Below are 19,692 nucleotides of genomic sequence, written 5' to 3'. Positions count from 1 at the left end.
GCAAATTTTTTACTTTTTTTTTTTTTATTTGAAAACCCCTTTAATTAATGACATGTTGATATTTTGACTAGCCCTCACATGGTAATTGCTGTAATGTGTATGGAATAATATGCATCTATGATACGTTTTTCTATCGGTCAGGCTACCTCTCCAGGCCCTTAGTATGCTATGTGGAATTATGAGGCAAAGGGCAAAAATATCCCCCAACAAATAATTAACTAAAGTTAATGTAGGTTTTTCATTACAACTGGAAATCTATCCGATGACCTCTCCGGCCTTTTGCCATTAATTAGCTTTGTTGGCTTGGTTCATTGAAATATCGCAGAATTGAGTGTCATACATGATGCATACATCGGCACAAACTGCTTGAGTGTCCATAGGTATAAATAATTGCTTGTTTGCACGCATTATTATGCTTAACTTAAAGGGGGTTTTCCAGCGAACAGCTTTGGGCAGGTGAAGATGCAGACGAGAGTATACAGACAGGACAGCATAGGATCACAATTGCTGTTTTCTGTGAGGTAAAACAAGTTATTAAACAGGCAGTGAAATGTTTTCATTACGGAAACCAGCAGATGTGATCCCATGCTGTCCTGTCTGTATACTCTTTTGCATTTCTAAGATTATCTCCGCGCAGAAACTTTTTTTTTTTTTAACACATCCAGTTGTGTAAATTCTTATTATTCCAAGCTCTATTCATTAAAGTGTACTTTGTTCATGGGAAAACCCTTTCAAGTGTTTTTAAAAAGTGATGCTAGGATATGCCATTGTTTTTTGATTTGTTGGGATGTGTCTAATCCTGAATCTGAAGGGGCTGTAGTGTTGGTGTACAAAGAAGGAATAAGGAACGGGAGAAGTCAGCTCACCATTTGCAGTCTCTTTCCAAGAATGAGTTCCACGCACGGAGCCGCTTGGGTGTGCAAGTTCCAAAGAATGAAGAAAAAAAGGTACTCCAGCATAGAAAAATATAAAACTTCATCTTTAATGGAAAAAATTCATAAAAACAGGCATAATACGGACAACATATAGACCCCAGAGAGCTACCAACCGACGGGTTTCGACACTCCGGTCTTAATCATGGTTAGTATAGATTCAGACTAGAGGCTGCAAAACCTTTTGTGAAGCAAACAGGTGAAAAAATCAGTGCTAGTTGTTAGTGAAATCACAAGGTGAGTAAATTTTACTCTTTGTGAAAGCACTTCAACAACATGCATGTACCATATAAAATAAAAACAGTAAATCATGAAAAAACAGTATACAAACACAAAATAATTAATACCATGAATGAAAATCTTATTTCAATGCATATCATACCGATTAAGAACAAAATTTGAAAACACAAAATACCATAAATGAGACATATTCTAATTTCAATACATATCCAGACTGATAAAAAGAAAAAAACACACAAACTTTTTTTTTCTATATAAATCGTACTGAATTATGGGATCTTGTCGCACATTCAGACGTTGCGGAATCCTTGTCTGTAATTTGAATATCCAGTACGACGCCCTATTTAATAATTTTCTTCTCATATCTCCACCTCTGAACGGTTTAACCACTTTTCCATACCTATAACTGAAAGGGAACTGGTATTACCCCCATGTGCGTATTTTCAATGTTTAGATACCGCAGATATATTGTGTGCAGTCTGACTGCTGGCATCGGAAAGATGTCTCCTCACTCGCTTCTTCAGCTGCCCTATAGTGCAACCCACATATTGTAGGTTGCACAGTGTGCACTCTATTAGGTAGACGACACCTGTGTTGCAGTCGATATAACTTTTAATGGGAAAGGTGGAACCTGAGGACTTGGAGGAAAAAGTGATGGTTTTATTCATATGGGTACAAGTTTTGCACAGTTTTGAACCACATTTATATGATCCTTTGACATCCAGCCATGTTTTATATGTATTTACCGTATTTTTCGCTTTATAAGATGCTCTGGAGTATGACGCACCTGTTGTGAATTCTGCTCTTGGGCTCCCTCTGGTGGTTGTAAGTGGTAGCGCTGCTGTCTTTGGATCGCAGCATTCATCAGGTGTGTCCACTCATTGCAATTCTGACTGGGCTATTTAGTCTTGCTTGACCCTTTAGTCAGTGCCAGTTGTCCATTGTTCCTGGAGGATTCACTTCCCTGCCTGGTCTCTCTTGCTTGCTGTTCATTTCAACAAAGATAAGTTCTGGCTTTGTTTTTTGCAGTCCACATGCTGTGGGCCTGATCGTTCAAGTTATTTTCCATGTTTTGTCTTGTCCAGCTTGGTCTGTATAAGGATTTGTTCAGCCAGGCTGGTATCTCTGGAGATGCAGATATACCCTCCACGTCTTTAGTTAGATGTGGAGATTTTGTATTTTCTGTGGTGGATATTTTCTAGTGTTTTAATACTGACCGCATAGTACTCTGTCCTATCCTTTCTATTTAGCTAGAAGTGGCCTCCTTTGTTAAATTCTGATTTCAGTCTGCGCATGTTATTTCCCTCTCCTCTCACAGTCAATATTTGTGGGGGGCTGTCTATCCTTTGGGGATTTTCTCTGAGGCAAGATAGATTTCCCTTTTCTATCTCTAGGGGTAATTAGTCCTCCGGCTGTGTCGGGATGTCTAGGGAGTGATAGGTACATTCCACGGCTACTTCTAGTTGCGGTGTTAAGTTCAGGGTCTGCGGTCAGTACAGGTACCACCTTCTCCAGAGTACGTCTCATGCTGCTCCTAGGCCACCAGATCATAACACGCACCCCAAATTTTTTAAATAAAATGGAGGTGCTTTTTATAATCCATGCGTCTTATTGCTTAATGGGAGTGGTGGCTGCAGGGACCTAGGGTCACTGCTGCAGGAGTGGGGTGATGCTGCAGGCCGCAGGCTGGGATAAAGGGGTGTCCGGCAGTGCTGCTGGTGTCTGGCGCTGCTGCCCGGTGCTCTGCGGGTGGCTCCGGGGCCCGCCGGCGCTGTGGGGGTGTCTGGCGGTCCTGCTGCGGGTGTCTGGCACTGCTGCCCAGTACTCTGCTGGTGTCTCCGGTGCTGCTGTGGCGTTCTCTGGTGCTGCCGGGGCTCTGCCGACATTTTGTGAAAGGTCAGAGCCCTGGCAGTCCCATGATTTCCTGTGTGGACTCCGGTAAAATGGCCACCAGGGGAGCTGTGCATGCGCAGATGGCGATCTCTGCACCAAGATCTCAGGAGATGAGATTTCAACACTCCCCCGGCGGCCATTTTACCGGAGTCCACCGCACAGTAAATCATGGGACTGCAGCAGCTTCGGGCAGGGCCGGCTGCACACCCGCAGCATCGGAGACACCAGCAGAGCACCTGGCAGCAGCACCGGACACCCCGGCAGCGCTGCCGGTACCTTTTTGGCAGGAAAACGCAATCCAGAGTTTTTTGTAATATCAGCTAGTTTTTGTCCTGATATAAAATCGGTACATGTTTTTTTTAATAATCTTAACAATTGTATTAAACTGTGGACTATAGTTAGTAGTAAAAGTCACTGGTGTATTACTCTGGTGATTACCATTTTTTAGGTATAAGACTTTTATTATGATCCATCAAATCTTTTCTATCTATTTGATCTACAATTGCAATAGCTTTATTGAGACACCACTGCGGATAGCCTGTACACTGTGTTCCAAATTATAATTATGCACAAATTGTTTAGGAGTGATAAGGTTAGAATTTTTTTGTTTGTCATTTAAACTCATTGATGGTGATGTGTGTCAGGGCTCTTTATTTCACTGAAAGCAATTGCAGATACCTGTGCAAATTAGTTTGGCAGGTGTGTCCAAATAAAGGCAAGACTACTTAGGAAGGCTGTTCCACATTATTAAGCAGCCTACATTTTTTGCCAAAACGGGAAAGAAAAAGGATGTGTCAGCTGCTGAGAAGCAACAAATTGTGGAGTATTTAGGTCAAGGCATGACTACAATCAACATTGCCAAGACACTTCATGGTGATCATCGCACAATCAAGAAGTATGTAGCTGATTCCCAGCACACACGTGTGCGTGCTGATAAGGAAAAATTGAGGACTCTTTCCAACAGGCAATTGCGTAAGGTTAAAAGAGCAGCTGCAAAAATGCCTTGGCATAGCAGCAGACAAGTTTTTGAAGCTGCTGGTGCCTCCAACGTCCCCAGAACAACAAGATGCAAGGTCCTTCAGAGGTTTGCAGCTGTGCGTAAGCCATCCTGTCGACCTCCTCTATCCACTGCACACAAGCAGAAACGGCTCCAGTGGGCCAAACGATACATGAAGACTGACTTCCAAACTGTTTTGTTCACCGATGAGTGCCGTGCAACGCTCGATGGTCCAGATGGATGGAGTGGAGGATGGCTGGTTGATGGACACCCCATGAAAACACGGCTAAGGCGCCAACAAGGAGGAGGTGGAGTAATGTTTTGGGCGGGAATCATGGGGAGAGAGATTGTCGGCCCCTTTATGATCCCTGAAGGGGTAAAGATGAACTCCATAATCTATGTGGAGTTTCTAAAACAACACTTCCTGCCATGGTTCAAGAGGAAGAACCGTGCTTTCCGCAGCAAGATCAGTTTCATGCATGATAATGCACCGTCTCATGCTGCAAAAAACACATCTGCATCTCTGGCTGCTATGGGCATAAAAGAGGACAAACTTATGGTGTGGCCACCATCTTCCCCTGACCTCAACCCCATTGAGAACCTCTGGAGCATCATCAAAAGGAGTGTCTATGATGGCGGGAGGCAGTTCACATCTAAGCAACAGCTCTGGGAGGGTATTCTGTCCACATGCAAAACAATTGAGGCAGAAACCATCCAAAAACTGACAAATTCAATGGACGAGAGAGTTCAGAAGCTTCTTTCGAACAAGGGGTCCTATGTGCAAATGTAACATCACCTAGAATAAAGTTTTCACTTGAAAACTGTTTGATTTCATTTTGTAATAAGCTGATAATGCTTATAACTTCACAATTGACCATTTTTTTTGTTCAAAATAAAAAAAGGGTGAAAACTCTGCTGTGCATAATAATTTGGAACATGCATTTTGAGTGTTTATTTTTTTTTTTTAAAGATACTGTTTTCATGGGCAGTTTGTTCCAAAACATTGCAATTATACTAGAATAGTAGATGACTGGAAAATAACAATGACTGCAATTCAGGTAGGTAATTTAGAGAAAATATGAGGAAATATTATTTGCATAATCATTTGGAACACAGTGTAGATTGTAACCTGCTCAAGACTGTTTGGGATTCTTTATGGAACACAGTAGATGAACAATTCCTCTTAATCCATTTTAACTCTCCCAGTGGGATATTATGAATCATGCGTTTTGCATGACAAGAGTAAGCTTCCAAAATATTATTTGTATCAGTAGGTTTCCTATATGGGTGTATTAGTACAGTTTTGGATTCCAGGTAACCTATTAAAGTGATATCTAAATAATTAATTTTGGTCTGTGAGAAAGTATAGGTGACATTTAAATTAAAATTGTTCTCATTCAAAAATTTGATGAATGGTTCTATTTCAGCAGTAGTGCCGTTCCGGATGATGATCAAGTCATCTATGTATCTGCCGTAAAATTTGATGGAAATAGAATAAATATTTCTCCTCCCAGACACCTACCATGATGTCAGCAAGGAAGGAGGAGCATTTCCCTCCCATCCTAACACCACGGGTCTGAAAGAACAATTGTTGGTTGAAGGAAAAATAATTGTGTTAGTAGAAATAAAAACGCATCTAAAATTTTTTAGAAAAAAAAACAAAAAACTGTCCATGACTATATGATGTGGAAGTGATGGGTATAAACTAATGTCACCATGTATAGGAAGAGGACCATGTGTGTCCATCTAAGGTTGTAATTAACATTTTTGTTGCAAATAATGATCGACCCATTCACTGAGGTTTTCACTTAAAGAACTCATACCAGATATTATTGGTCTGAAAGGTGGTGGTGGGGGGGGGATTTCTTTCTGAATTTTTGGTAAAGCATGGTATATTGGAATAACTGGGTGTTGAATAAAAATGTAATCTGCTATTTTTTGGTCGATAGCACCATTGGCTTTGTCTTCTACCAATAATTTTTTAGTTTAGTTTGAAAAACTGGCATTGGGTCAGTGGACATTTTTTAGTAAACACAACAATCATTGAGAATTTTTACATTTTCAATGCCATATAAAGTAGCATTAAGTACTACCACTCCCCCACCGTTGTCTGCTGGCCTAACCAATAATTCTTCAATTTGTTAGTTCCCTGAGCGCTTGTCTCTCATACTGGTTAAGATTAGCCTTGCCTGAGGAGGTGGTGATGGCGAACTCACTCGAGGGATTTTAGAGAGGCCTGGATGTCTTCCTGGAGCGTAACAATATTGTATCTTACAGTTATCAGGCTGTTTAGAAGGACGTAGATCTGGGGATTTATTCTGACGGAATATAGGCTGAAAGGGATGGACAAATGTGTTTTTTCGGCCTTGCTAACTACAGTATGTTACTATCAAAATCAGAATGCGATTCCCTATGTAATGCCACCAACTCTTCTTCAATTCTTGAAAAATATTCAACACAGCTGGCCTAGATTGAATGGGGTAGAAGGAAGGGTTAGACATGTGAAAAGAATCATTCAAGAATAGTCATGGCTTAACGACTCTGATTCCAAATCCCTGAGATGGGATGAGTGAATTAGATCCTGAAAGCGAAGAGCATGCGGTTTGTTACTCACTACATGGGAAAAAATTTTAGTAGAAGGAATACTCAAATCATCATGGTTAGAAGACTGATGAAAACGATATTTCAATGTCAAGTTTCTGGCTAATTTATTAGTATCCAAAATACTTAAAAATATTAAAAACAATTTGTAGTACAGAAATGTAAGCCTTTTTCTAACAAATAGATTTGTGATGTTGTGGAAGTGCTTTTACAAAGAGTTAATTTTACAACTGATTTTTTTCGCCTGTTTGCTTCACGAAAGGTTTTTAAGCCTCCAGTCTGACAACCTGTACTAACCATGATTAAGACCAGAGTGTGGAAACATGTCGGTTGGTAGCTATCTGGGGTCTGTGTGTTGTCGGTATTGTGCCTGTTTGAATTATTTTTTTCCATTAAAAAAGAAGTTTTATATTTTTCTATGCTGGAGTACCTTTTTTTCTTTGGCTTTACATTTCCACAATATACAAAGTGGTTAAAAGAAGTGATCTGAGTATTCGTCATACCAATTTGGGTTTTGTAGGATGGATTACTGCTTATGTGTTTGTCAGGGTACAAACTGTAGATTATTTGCTTCTTCTGATTTCCAGGAGGGGAAGAATAATGATAAGTTTTACACACATCCACGAGATCCGAAGGCGCTGGCTGCTTACCTTTTTGCCCACAATCATTTATTCTACATGCTGGAACTGGGTACCGGTCTTCTGTTGCTGCTTCTTTCCCTGTGCGAGGCGCCGGCTGTCCCTTTTCTTCGCCTTGACATATATGTATGTATGAAGTCTTTGAATATCTATTGTAGAGACTGCTTAAATTGAATCTATATGAAATATATAGACTCTAGAATATGTAGAAAAAATGTTTGGATCCATAGAGTGAGAGATATATCTAACTAACTACAGTTGTGTGAAAGTATTTGCCCCCTTCCTGATTTCCTATTCTTTTGCACGTTTGTCACATGCACTTTAACACTTAAATATTTCAGATCACCAAACAAATTTAACTATTAGACAAAGATAACACAAGGAAACACAAAATGCAGTTTTTAAATGAAGGTCCTTATTATTAAAGGGAACCTGTCAGCAGGATTTTGCATAGTAACCTACACATAGTGTCAGGTGGGCGCCGTTATACTGGCAGCTATAGGTGTCTAGCTGTGATCCGAGAGCTGCTACCACGCAGGTGCGGGCGGCGCCATCTTGGAGGAGTAATTATTTTTTTCTTCTCCATTTTCAAATTGTTTTTATTTTTTCCCCTAGCTGGATAAAATCAAGAAAATGTATTATTGCCACATTAAACATACAATTATACTGCAGAGCAGGTGCGACGGCCGGCACCAGCCTGCAGAAGGGTTTTTTGTCTCTTTCTTCAGTATGTTAGGTATTCATTATGTAAACTAGGGGGCAGCTCAGTGACCCGTCAGCAGTCTGCATTATGAATACGTAATCATAGCACCACATACCCCAACCCCGCCTTAGGACACGAGAATCTCATTAACTACAAACTGAAAATAAAGATTAATGAACAACCATAAGATGGATTTGATCACCCAAGGTATCATTTTAATCAGTATAAAGGCGCCAACCTGACACTGTTTGCAGGTTACTGTGCACAATCCTACTGACAGGTTCCCTTTAAGGGAGAAGAAATCAGAACCTACAGGGCCTGTGTGAAAAAGTGATTGCCCCCTAAACCTGGTTTGGCCACCCTTAGCAGCAACAACTGTAATAAAGCGTTTGTGATAACGGGCATTGAGTCTTTTACAACGCTCTGAAGGAATTTTGGCCCACTCGTCTTCACAGATTTTTTTGTATTTCAGCTACATTGGAGGGTTTCTGAAGATGACCGCCTTAAAGGTCATTCCACAGCTTCTCAGTCGGATTAAGGTTGGGACTTTGACTAGGCCACTCCAAAGTCTTAATTTAGTTTTTCTTAAGACATCCAGAGGTGGACTTGCTGGTGTGGTTTGTCCTGCTGCATAACCCAAATGCGCTTCAGCTTGAGGTCACGACCAGATGGCCAGACATACTTCTTCAGGATTTTTTGGTAGACAGCAGAATTCATGGTTCCATTTACCACAGCAAGTCTTCCAGCAAGCAGCCCCAGACCATAACACTACCACCACCATATTTTACTGTTGATAGGATGTTCCTTTTTTTAAATGCCGTGTTACTTCTATGCCAGATGTAATGCGACATACACCTTCCAAAAAGTTTAACTTTTTTGTGTTATCAGTCCACAGAGTATTCTCCCAAAAGTCTCAGGGATCATTAAGATACTTTCTGGCAAAACTGATACGAGCCTTTATGTTCTTATTGCTCAGCAATGGTTTTCGTCTTGGAACTCTGCCATGCAGGCCAATTTTGCCCAGTTTCTTTCTTTTGGTGGAGTCATGAACACTGATCTTAACTGACTCAAGTGAGGCCTGCAGTTCTTTGGATGTTGTTGTGGGGTCTTTTGTGACTTCTTCGTTGAGTCATCACTGCACTCATGTGGTAATTTTGGTTGACTGGCCACTCCTGGGAAAGTTCACCACTGTTCTAGGTTTTCACCATTTGTGGTTAGTGGCTCTCACTGTAGTTTGCTGGAGTCCCAAAGCTTTAGAAATGACTTTATAACCTTTTCCAGACTGATAGATCTCAATTACTTTGTTTATCACTTGTTGCAGAATTTATTTTGATTGTGGCATGATGCCTAGCTTTTGCGGGTCTTTTGGTCTATTTCACTTTGTCAGGCAGTTCCTATTTAAGTAATTTCTTGATTGAGAACAGGTGTGGCAGTAATCCGGTCTGCTTGTGGCTAGGGAATTTGAACTCAACTACCCAAAGGTGTTGTAAACCACAGTTAATATATGTTTTAAGAGGGGGCAATCATTTTTTCACTTTTCCCTTAATAATAAAGACCTTCATTTAAAAACTGTATTTTGTGTTATCTTTGTCTAATATTTAAAGTTTGTTTGGTGAGCTGAAATATTTAAGTGTGACAAACATGCAAAAGAATAGGAAATCAGGAAGGGGCAAACACTTTTGTCACACCACTGTGTATACACTGTAAGTGTGCCTCTCAGTTTCCTTCATTATTCTTCTTTCCATAATTGCAATATTCAAGGTTCATGCCACGCTGGAATTACTGACCCTGGCTCTAGTTGTTTTTGAACTTGGCATAAAGATGAGATGGCTCGGTTGTTGGACATTTCTCAGACATCGCAGGACCATGTTAAAGGTTAGTCATCGATCAGTCTTTAAATAGTTGCCTTGCATCGTTTGTCTGTTCCCTTTATTATTTATTTATTTTGTATTAAAGGGGCTTTCTACCTTCAGGGGCAATTTTTTTTTTTTTTTAATTCAAATGCCTGTTTTTGGGGCTGACAAGAACCTTATTTTTGCGAATGGGTTTCAGGAAAATGTTTGCACATTTTTGCTTTTAGGCTCTTTGTTTCCTTCGCTTTCAACTTTTGATGTGGTCTGTACTTAGAAATCAGCTAAGAGAAACTCAGAAAATGACAAAGGAGTTACAGACTCTCCCCTTACACTTTCAGAATCAGCTCACTGATGGATTCTCAGTTAATTCATTCTGTAGCTAGCAATAGACCGTACAATGAGTTTATATAAGGCAAATGGTGTGAAATTATTAAAGCACCACTCGGCGTGTTTTTTTTTTTCTGTTATTTTTTTCCAGAGCTGGAGTGGTGCTTGTAATGTTAGATCCCTGCCTGTAGTCAGATACTCAACCTCTGACATCTTCACCTTTTTTTTGACACGGCTCCTGACTGGCCAGAAGTTGCGTCACAAGCTCTCGATTCACGTCTATGAGAACCAGAACGTGGCTCTCCATAGAGTTGCATTGAAGAGTGACTTCCTGCTCACTCCATGGAACACTGGAGCAAACCTGCAGGTCACAAACTGCCGGAGACGGAAGGAAGCGGCAGCGGTAGAAATGAATATGGCTGCGGGTAAGTATATGACCGTGGGCAGGGACCTTAAATTAGAAGCACCATTCTAGCAGTGAAATACAAAAAAAAAACGCTGGAGTGGTACTTTAACCCCATTACCCCCGAGGGTGGTTTGCATGTTAATGACCAAGCCAATTTTTACAATTCTGACCACTGTCCCTTTGAGGTAATAACTCTAGAAAGCTTCAATGGATCCAGGTGATTCTGACTTTGTTTTTTTGTGAAATATTGTACTTCAAGTTAGTGATGAAATTTCTTTGATATGACTTGCGATTATTTGTGAAAAAACGGAAATGTGGTGAAAATTTTGCAATTTTCCAACTTTGACTTTTCATTCTCTTAAATCACAGAGATATGTCAAACAAAATACTTAATAAGTAACAGTTTCCACATGTCTACTTTACATCAGCACAATTTTGGAACCAAATTTTTTTTTTGTTAGGAAGTTATAAGGGGTTAAAAGTTGACCAGCGATTTCTCATTTTTACAACACCATTTTTTTTTTTTTTTAAGGACCACCTCACACTTGAAGTCACTTTAAGGGGTCTATATGATATAAAATACCCAAAAGTGACACCATTCTAAAAACTGCACCCCTCAAGGTGCTCAAAACCACATTCAAGATGTTTATTAACCCTTCAGGTGCTTCATAGGAATTTTTGGAATGTTTAAAAAAATAAAATGAACATTTAAATTTTTGGTAAAAAAAAAAAAAAAAAAAGTTAATTCAGACCAAATTTTTTTTATTTTACCAAGGGCGGCAGGAGAAATTGGACCTCAAAATTTGTTGTGCAATTTGTCCTGAATATGCTGATACCCCATATGTGGGGGTAAGCCACTGTTTGGGCGCATGGCAGAGCTCGGAAGGGAAGGAGCGCCATTTTACTATTTCAACCCAAAATTGTCTGGGATTAAGATGGGACGCTGTGTCGCATTTGGAGAGCCCCTGATGTGCCTAAACAGTGGAAACCCCCACAAGTGACACCATTTTGGAAACTATACCCTCTAAGGAACTTATCTAGATGTATGGGGAGCACTGTGAACCCCCAGGTGCTTCACAGAAGTTTATAACATAGAGCTGTAAAAATAAAAAGTCATATTTTTTTCACAAAAATGATCTTTTTGCCCCCATTTTTTTATTTTCCCAAAGGTAACAAAATAAATTGGACCCCAAAAGGTATTGTGCAATTTGTCCTGAGTACGCTGATACCCCATATGTGGGGATAAACCACTGTTTGTGCGCATGGCGGAGCTCAGAAGGGAAGGAGCGTCAGATTTTACTGTTATGGTTTGCAGGTGCCATGACCCACTGGGAGAGCCCATGAGGTGCCAAAACAGCAGAACCCCCCATAAGTGACCCCATTTTACAAATTACACCTCTCAATGAATTAATCTAGGGGGTGCAGTGATCATACTGACACCATGGGTTTGTCACAGAATTTTATACCATTGGGCAGTGAGGACAAAATAACTACATTTTTACCACCAAAATTTGGTTTTAGCCAAAGATTTTACATTTGCACAATATGTATTGTGCAAAGTAAAAATGTAAAAATGGCAACAAAATTTCTCCTACAATTTCTACTGAACATGGCAATACCCATATCTGGCTATACAGAGCTATTTAGCCATGCGGAGTGTTATTTGCCTATTCAAGTGAATGAGTCTGTGCACATGTCAGTGTGTTTCCACGGACCGTGTGTCAGTGTGTTTCCACGGACCATGTGTCCATGGGCAAAACACGCTGACATGTCCATTTTTTAATGTCAGCAAGGGCCATAAAACGTCCCGTACACATGCATACACATAACACACATGGATGTGATCCATGTAACACGCATCGGCGCCGGGGTAGAAGCGTTACAGTAAGCGCTGTTCCCCGGCGTCGGGTGCTGAACATGGCTCTCCTCATTCTTCCCTGCTCTGCTGGCAATCGGTGCAAGCAGGGGAGAGTGAGTTACATTTAAGTAATTAACCCCTTAATGACAGCCAATACGTCTTTTAACTGACCTGAGATATAAGAGAATAGCCTCCCCATACAGGTGACAATCCAGCAGCTGTCGGCTGTACACCATAGCTGACAACTTGCTGCATCAGCCACGATCAGTGTTTGCACCATCCATATCTTTTTAACCCCTTAGATGCTGCTGTCAATAGTGACTACATCATTATAAATGGTTAACAGAGTCTGGGGGCTTCCTCTTTATCCAAATTGGTGCCCCCAGATCATGATTTTGTGGTCCTGATGTTTGTCATGGCAATTCATGACCAAATAGCGGCCTTAGAGTCTGCCGGCTATAGTAATCTGTTCAGAAGTTAGAGGCATTTAGGTGGTAAAAATACACTTTTTCATTTCTGTCATACCACTTTGCATTATTTCCTGTAAAGCACCTGAAGAGTTAATAAACTACCTGACGAGAATCCAAAATTTTCTCCACCACATATTCCAACTCCCCATCAACCAACACCGGGGCAGGAGGATCAACAGAGGGAACAACGGGCACCACATATCTCCGCAACAAAGATCTATGGAAAATATTATGGATGGCAAAAGAGGCTGGAAGGGCCAAACGAAAAGATACCGGATTGATAATCTCAGAAATCTTATAAGGACCAATAAACCGAGGCTTGAACTTAGGGGAAGAAACCTTCATAGGAACATGACGAGAAGATAACCAGACTAAATCCCCCACCCGAAGCCGGGGACCAACACACCGACGGCGGTTAGCAAAACGTTGAGCCTTTTCCTGAGACAACGTCAAATTGTCCACCACATGAGTCCAAATCTGCTGTAACCTGTCCATTACAGAATCCACACCAGGACAATCAGACGGCTCAACTTGCCCCGAAGAAAAACGAGGATGAAAACCAGAATTACAAAAGAAAGGCGAAACCAAAGTAGCCGAACTAGCCCGATTATTAAGGGCAAACTCGGCCAACGGCAAGAAAGCCACCCAATCATCCTGGTCAGCAGACACAAAGCATCTCAAATAGGTTTCCAAGGTCTGATTAGTTCGCTCAGTTTGGCCATTTGTCTGAGGATGAAATGCCGAAGAAAAAGACAAATCAATGCCCATCCTAGCACAAAAGGCCCGCCAAAACCTAGAAACAAACTGGGAACCTCTGTCAGACACAATATTCTCCGGAATGCCATGCAAACGAACCACATGCTGAATAAACAATGGAACCAAGTCAGAGGAGGAAGGCAATTTAGGCAAAGGTACCAAATGGACCATTTTAGAGAACCGGTCACAAACCACCCAGATAACAGACATCTTCTGGGAAACAGGAAGATCTGAAATAAAATCCATGGAAATATGCGTCCAGGGCCTCTCAGGGACCGGCAAAGGCAAAAGCAACCCACTAGCGCGGGAACAGCAAGGCTTGGCCCGGGCACAAGTCCCACAGGACTGCACAAAAGAACGCACATCCCGCGACAAGGAAGACCACCAAAAGGACCTAGCAACCAAATCTCTGGTACCAAAAATCCCAGGATGACCAGCCAACACCGAACAATGAACCTCAGAAATTACCTTACTTGTCCATCAATCAGGAACAAACAGCTTCCCCACAGGACAGCGGTCAGGTTTATCAGCCTGAAATTCCTGAAGCACCCGCCGTACATCAGGGGAGATGGCAGAAAGAATCACCCCTTCCTTAAGAATGCCAACCGGCTCAAGGACTCCAGGAGAATCAGGCAAAAAATTCCTAGAGAGGGCATCAGCCTTAACATACTTAGATCCCGGAAGATACGAGACCACAAAATCAAGTTGGCAATGAAACGGCGATAAAAAGTAGCAAAGCCCAAAAATTTCTGAAGACTCTTCACAGATGTGGGTTGAATCCAGTCATGAATGGCTTGGACCTTAACAGGATCCATTTCTATAGACGAGGGAGAAAAAATAATACCAAAAAAGAGACCTTCTGAACTCCAAATAGGCACTTAGACCCCTTCACAAATAAAGCATTATCACGAAGGATCTGGAATACCATCCTGACCTGCTTCACATGAGACTCCCAATCATCGGAAAAAATCAAAATATCATCCAAATACACAATCATGAATTTATCAAGATAATTGCGGAAAATATCATGCATGAAGGACTGAAATACAGAAGGAGCATTAGAGAGCCCGAAAGGCATCACAAGGTATTCAAAATGGCCTTCGGGCGTATTAAATGCAGTTTTCCATTCGTCACCCTGTTTAATACGAACAAGATTATATGCCCCTCGAAGGTCAATCTTAGTAAACCAACTAGCCCCCTTGATCCGAGCAAACAAATCAGAAAGCAAAGGTAAAGGGTATTGGAATTTGACCTTGATCTTATTAAGAAGGCGATAATCAATACAGGGTCTCAAGGAGCCATCCTTCTTGGCAACAAAAAAGAATCCCGCTCCCAATGGTGACGAAGACGGCCGAATATGCCCCTTCTCTAAAGACTCCTTAACATAACTCCGCATAGCGGCATGCTCTGGCACAGACAGATTGAAAAGTCGGCCCTTAGGGAACTTACAGCCAGGAATCAAGTTAATAGCACAATCACAGTCCCTATGTGGAGGAAGGGAACTGGACTTGGGCTCATCAAATACATCCTGGAAATCCGACAAAAACTCAGGAACTTCAGAAGAGGGGGAAGAGGAAATTGACATCAAAGGAACGTCACTATGTACCCCTTGACAACCCCAACTAGTCACAGACATATATTTCCAATCCAGCACAGGATTATGTCCCTGTAACCATGGAAAACCCAGTACAACAACATCATGCAAATTATGCAACACCAGAAAACGGCAATCTTCCTGATGTGCTGGAGCCATGCACATGGTCAGCTGAGTCCAATACTGAGGTTTATCCTTGGCCATTGGCGTAGCATCAATGCCCCTCAAAGGAATAGGGCTCTGCAAAGGCTGCAAGGAAAAACCACAGCGCCTGGCGAATTCCAAGTCCATCAAGTTCAGGGCAGCGCCTGAATCCACAAATGCCATGACAGAAAAGGACGATAATGAGCAAATCAAGGTCACAGATAAGAGAAATTTAGGCTGTACAGTACTGATGGTAACAGACCTAGCGACCCTCTTAGTATGCTTAGGGCAATCAGAAATAACATGAGTAGAATCACCACAGTAAAAACACAGCCTATTCTGGCGTCTGAATCCCTGCCGTTCTGCTCTAGTCAAAATCCTATCACATTGCATAGGCTCAGGACTCTGCTCAGAGGACACTGCCATATGGTGCACAACTTTGCGCTCGTGCAGGCGCCGATCAATCTGAATGGCTAGAGACATAGATTCGCTCAAACCAGCAGGCGTGGGGAACCCCACCATAACATCTTTAAGGGCTTCAGAAAGACCCTTTCTGAAAATTGCTGCCCGAGCCTCTTCATTCCATTTAGTGAGCACAGACCATTTTCTAAATTTCTGGCAGTATACTTCTGCCGCTTCCTGACCCTGACACAGGGCCAACAAGGTATTTTCTGCATGATCCACAGAATTAGGTTCGTCATACAATAATCCGAGCGCTTGAAAAAATGCGTCTACATTAAGCAATGCCGGATTCCCTGATTCAAGGGAGAATGCCCAGTCCTGAGGGTCACCACGCAGCAGAGAGATGACAATTTTAACCTGCTGAATGGAATCACCAGAGGAACAGGGTTTCAAGGCAAAAAACAATTTGCAGTTGTTTTTAAAGTTCAAAAACTTGGATCTGTCCCCAAAAAACAAATCAGGGGTTGGAATTCTAGGCTCTAAAGCCAGAGTCTGGACAACATAATCTTGGATACTCTGTACTCTTGCAGCAAGTTGATCCACACGAGAAAACAAACCCTGAACATCCATGCCAGCGCCAAAATCCTGAACCACCCAGAGATTAAGAGGAGAAAAAAAGACAAAACAGACTGCAGAAAAAAAAATGGCTCAGAACTTCCTTTTCCTTCTTCTGAGATGCATTTAATTCATTTTTGGCCAGTTGTACTGTTATGAGCTGGTGGTTTAGGAGCAACATGGGACGTGCTCTGGAGGAGGTGGTACCTGTACTGACCGCAGTTCCTGAGCTTAACACAACACTAGAAGTAGCCGTGGGATGTTCCTGTCACTCCCTAGACACCTCGTCACAGCCGGAGGACTAACTACCCCTAAAGATAGAAACAGGAAAGCTATCTTGCCTCAGAGAAAATCCCCAAAAGATAGGACAGCCCCCCCACAAATATTGACTGTGAGTGGAGAGGGAAATGACATACGCAGAATGAAACCAGGATGTAGCAAAGGAGGCCAGTCTAACTAGATAAATAGAACAGGAAAGAATACTGTGCAGTCAGTATTAAAAACTAGAAAAATCCACCACAGAGTTTACAAAAATCTCCACACCTGACTAAAGGTGTGGAGGGTAAATCTGCTTCCCAGAGCTTCCAGCTTAACTGAATAAATCCATACTGACAAGCTGGACTAGAAAAAACATAGAACGTGCAGAAAGATTAAGTCCACAACAAGTGGACTGCAAAAGTACAAAGCAAGGACTTATCTTTGCTGAACTGGTCAGAATATCAGGGAAATCCAAGCAGAGATGTGAATCCAACCAGGAACCATTGACAACTGGCACAGGCTGAAGGATAGAACCAGGCTAAATAGTCGAGCCAGAAAGACAATCAGTGGAAGCAGCTGCTGACTACTAAATCCAAGGAGCAGCAGTACCACTTAAAACCACCGAAGGGAGCCCAAGAGCAGAACTCGCAAAAATGCCACTTACAACCACCGTAGGGAGCCCAAGAGCGGAATTCACAACAATCACTACTCCAAACCAGGTCAGTCCATAACACCCTCCTAGTTGGCGGTGCAAGATGGACATGGTTGTGCTAAGCTGAATAAAACTATTGTAAATCCAGTTAAGACTCCTAGTTGGAATCACAAGATGGCCTTGTGGGTGCTAATTGATTAAACACTCAATGCCCCAATCTACTCTACTGGTATGGAGTGGTAAGATGAACTGAATTGTGCCAAGTCAAGCGACACTGTATCAATCTGCCCTCCTAATACATATGCGAGCTGGACTCGCTGGTATGGGGCTGATAAACCATCAATATCCCAGACTATCCTCCAAATTGGATTTGCAGGACAGACGTGGTTACATCGGATCTGGTCAAAATATTCCAAGGCCAGTGTATCCTTCTTTTTGAAGTCGGAAAATGGACTAATTGGAAATTAAGTCGGTGGAGCCATTATACTCAATATGTATTTCAGGATTGAAGTCATAAAACTGGTAGATTGAACTAAGTGGTGAGTTGGTTAAACTTCCAGTCAATGCGTTTTTGGAGTGATAAAATGGCAACAGACCTATGGGGGAAGAATCGATGTCAGATTCCTGTGGCGAAGGAGGAACATCTTCGCTAGTCAAGATGAATGCCTTCGCATTGAGGTAAGACCGTTCTGATTATTACTCAAGAAGAGGATGATGTGTCCATAAGTTACATGGTTGAGGGAACAGGGATCTAATACCTTAGTTTAAGACCATCTGAGCTTTGACCTATATCATATGAGGCCTATATCTTTCTGACCGAGTTGCTTCTTGATGGGGGAACAAAAAAAAATGGTGTATCAGAGGTGATGGTTATCACTTGGATTTTCTTAGATTAGTTATCCAGCAAAAAGACTATTTTGCATGTAACTGGTTTCAACTAATCTTCATGGTTGGATTGTACACTGCTCAAAAAAATAAAGAGAACACTAAAATACCACATCCTAGATATCTCTGAATGAAATATTCCAGTTGCAATTCTTTAGTCATTACATTGTGGAATACATTGAGAATAAAAAAACATGAAAATGATAATTTTAAATCAAAATTAATATCCCATGGTGATATTGATTTGGAACGATACTTAAAATCAAAGTGGAAAATCAAATTACAGGCTGATTCAACTTCAGTACCTCAAGACCAGGAAATGATTCTCAGTAGTGTATGTGGCCTCCACGTGCTTGTATGACCTCCCTACAACACATGGGCATTCTCCTGATGAAGCTGCAAATGTTCACCTGAGGGATCTCCTCCCAGTCCTGGATTAAATCATCATTCTATTCCTGGACAGTCTGTGGTGCAACGTGGCTTTGACGGATGGAACGAGACATGATGTCCCAGATGTGCTCGATTTGATTTTGGGCTGGGGAATAGGCAGGCCAGTCAACAGGCCTTCATCATGCAGGAACTGCTGATACACTTCAGCCTCATGAGGCCTAGCATTGTCATGCATCAGTAGGAACCCAGGGCCCACTGCACCTGCAATATGGTCTCACGACAGGTCTGAAAATCTCATTCGGTACCTAATGGCAGTCAGGGTACTTCTGGCTAGCACATTGAGGGCTGTGCAGCCCTCCAAAAAAAAAAATGTCTCCCCACACCATTACTGACCCACTGCCAAATCAGTCATGCTGTAGGATGTTGCAGGCACTAGAATGTTCTCCACGGGGTCTCCAGACTCGCATCTGTCACATGTGCTCAGTGTGAAACTGATCTCAACCTTGAAGAACACAGGGGTCCAATGTCAAATCTGCCAATCTTGGTGTTCTCTGGAAAATTCCAATCGCTCTGCACGGTGTTGGTCTGTAAGGCCGTGATTAGACTTGCGTGTGCAATGCGAGAAACTCTTTTTTGCTTATAGTTGTATCAGCTCTTAGTACTTGGCTTGGATGCGGTCTTAAAGTTACATCCTAAGGGGCAAACTAAAAAAGAGAGACTGGGGAAATCGGATTGAGATAAAGTATTAAATATTTCTTCTGGGTTCTGTAACCCCTTTGGCATTCTGGGAAACTTAATCTACACTAGATAGCATGTGGTTGGGTAGATTTTGAACCATTAGGTGATCATTGAAACTAGAAAGGTTTCTTACAGTCCAGATCTTCACATTGGTGAAGTTTTTAAATATAGATTCTCTCTGAGGGAGGAAAAATAAGTTATTGTAACCAGTAAAATATAATTACTTGTTTCCTTTTTTTTGTGCTTTTTTTTGTTAGAGATCCAAATCGATAGAGACATTATTTTTACTAAATTATTTCTAAAACTTTCACAATCTTCTTTCCTGAAGCACTATGTCTTG

At 41.6% G+C, this 19,692-nt stretch overlaps 1 protein-coding gene across 3 annotated transcripts in view; it reads left to right on the top strand.

Moving 5' to 3' along the window:
* Positions 1 to 19,692, top strand: part of TPCN1 (two pore segment channel 1) — a 113,397-nt gene that overhangs the window by 19,386 nt on the left and 74,319 nt on the right. For all 3 annotated transcript variants that reach the window (XM_077296533.1, XM_077296515.1, XM_077296524.1), the window contains exons 4-5: positions 7,251 to 7,427; positions 9,766 to 9,879. In XM_077296533.1, coding sequence (XP_077152648.1) covers positions 7,251 to 7,427; positions 9,766 to 9,879 — 291 coding nt within the window. The remainder of the gene's footprint in view (positions 1 to 7,250; positions 7,428 to 9,765; positions 9,880 to 19,692) is intronic.

Source organism: Ranitomeya variabilis, chromosome 1 (genome assembly GCF_051348905.1).
Source record: "Ranitomeya variabilis isolate aRanVar5 chromosome 1, aRanVar5.hap1, whole genome shotgun sequence".
In the NCBI taxonomy this organism is placed as follows: domain Eukaryota; kingdom Metazoa; phylum Chordata; class Amphibia; order Anura; family Dendrobatidae; genus Ranitomeya; species Ranitomeya variabilis.
This window is presented reverse-complemented; position numbering and strand designations above follow the sequence as displayed.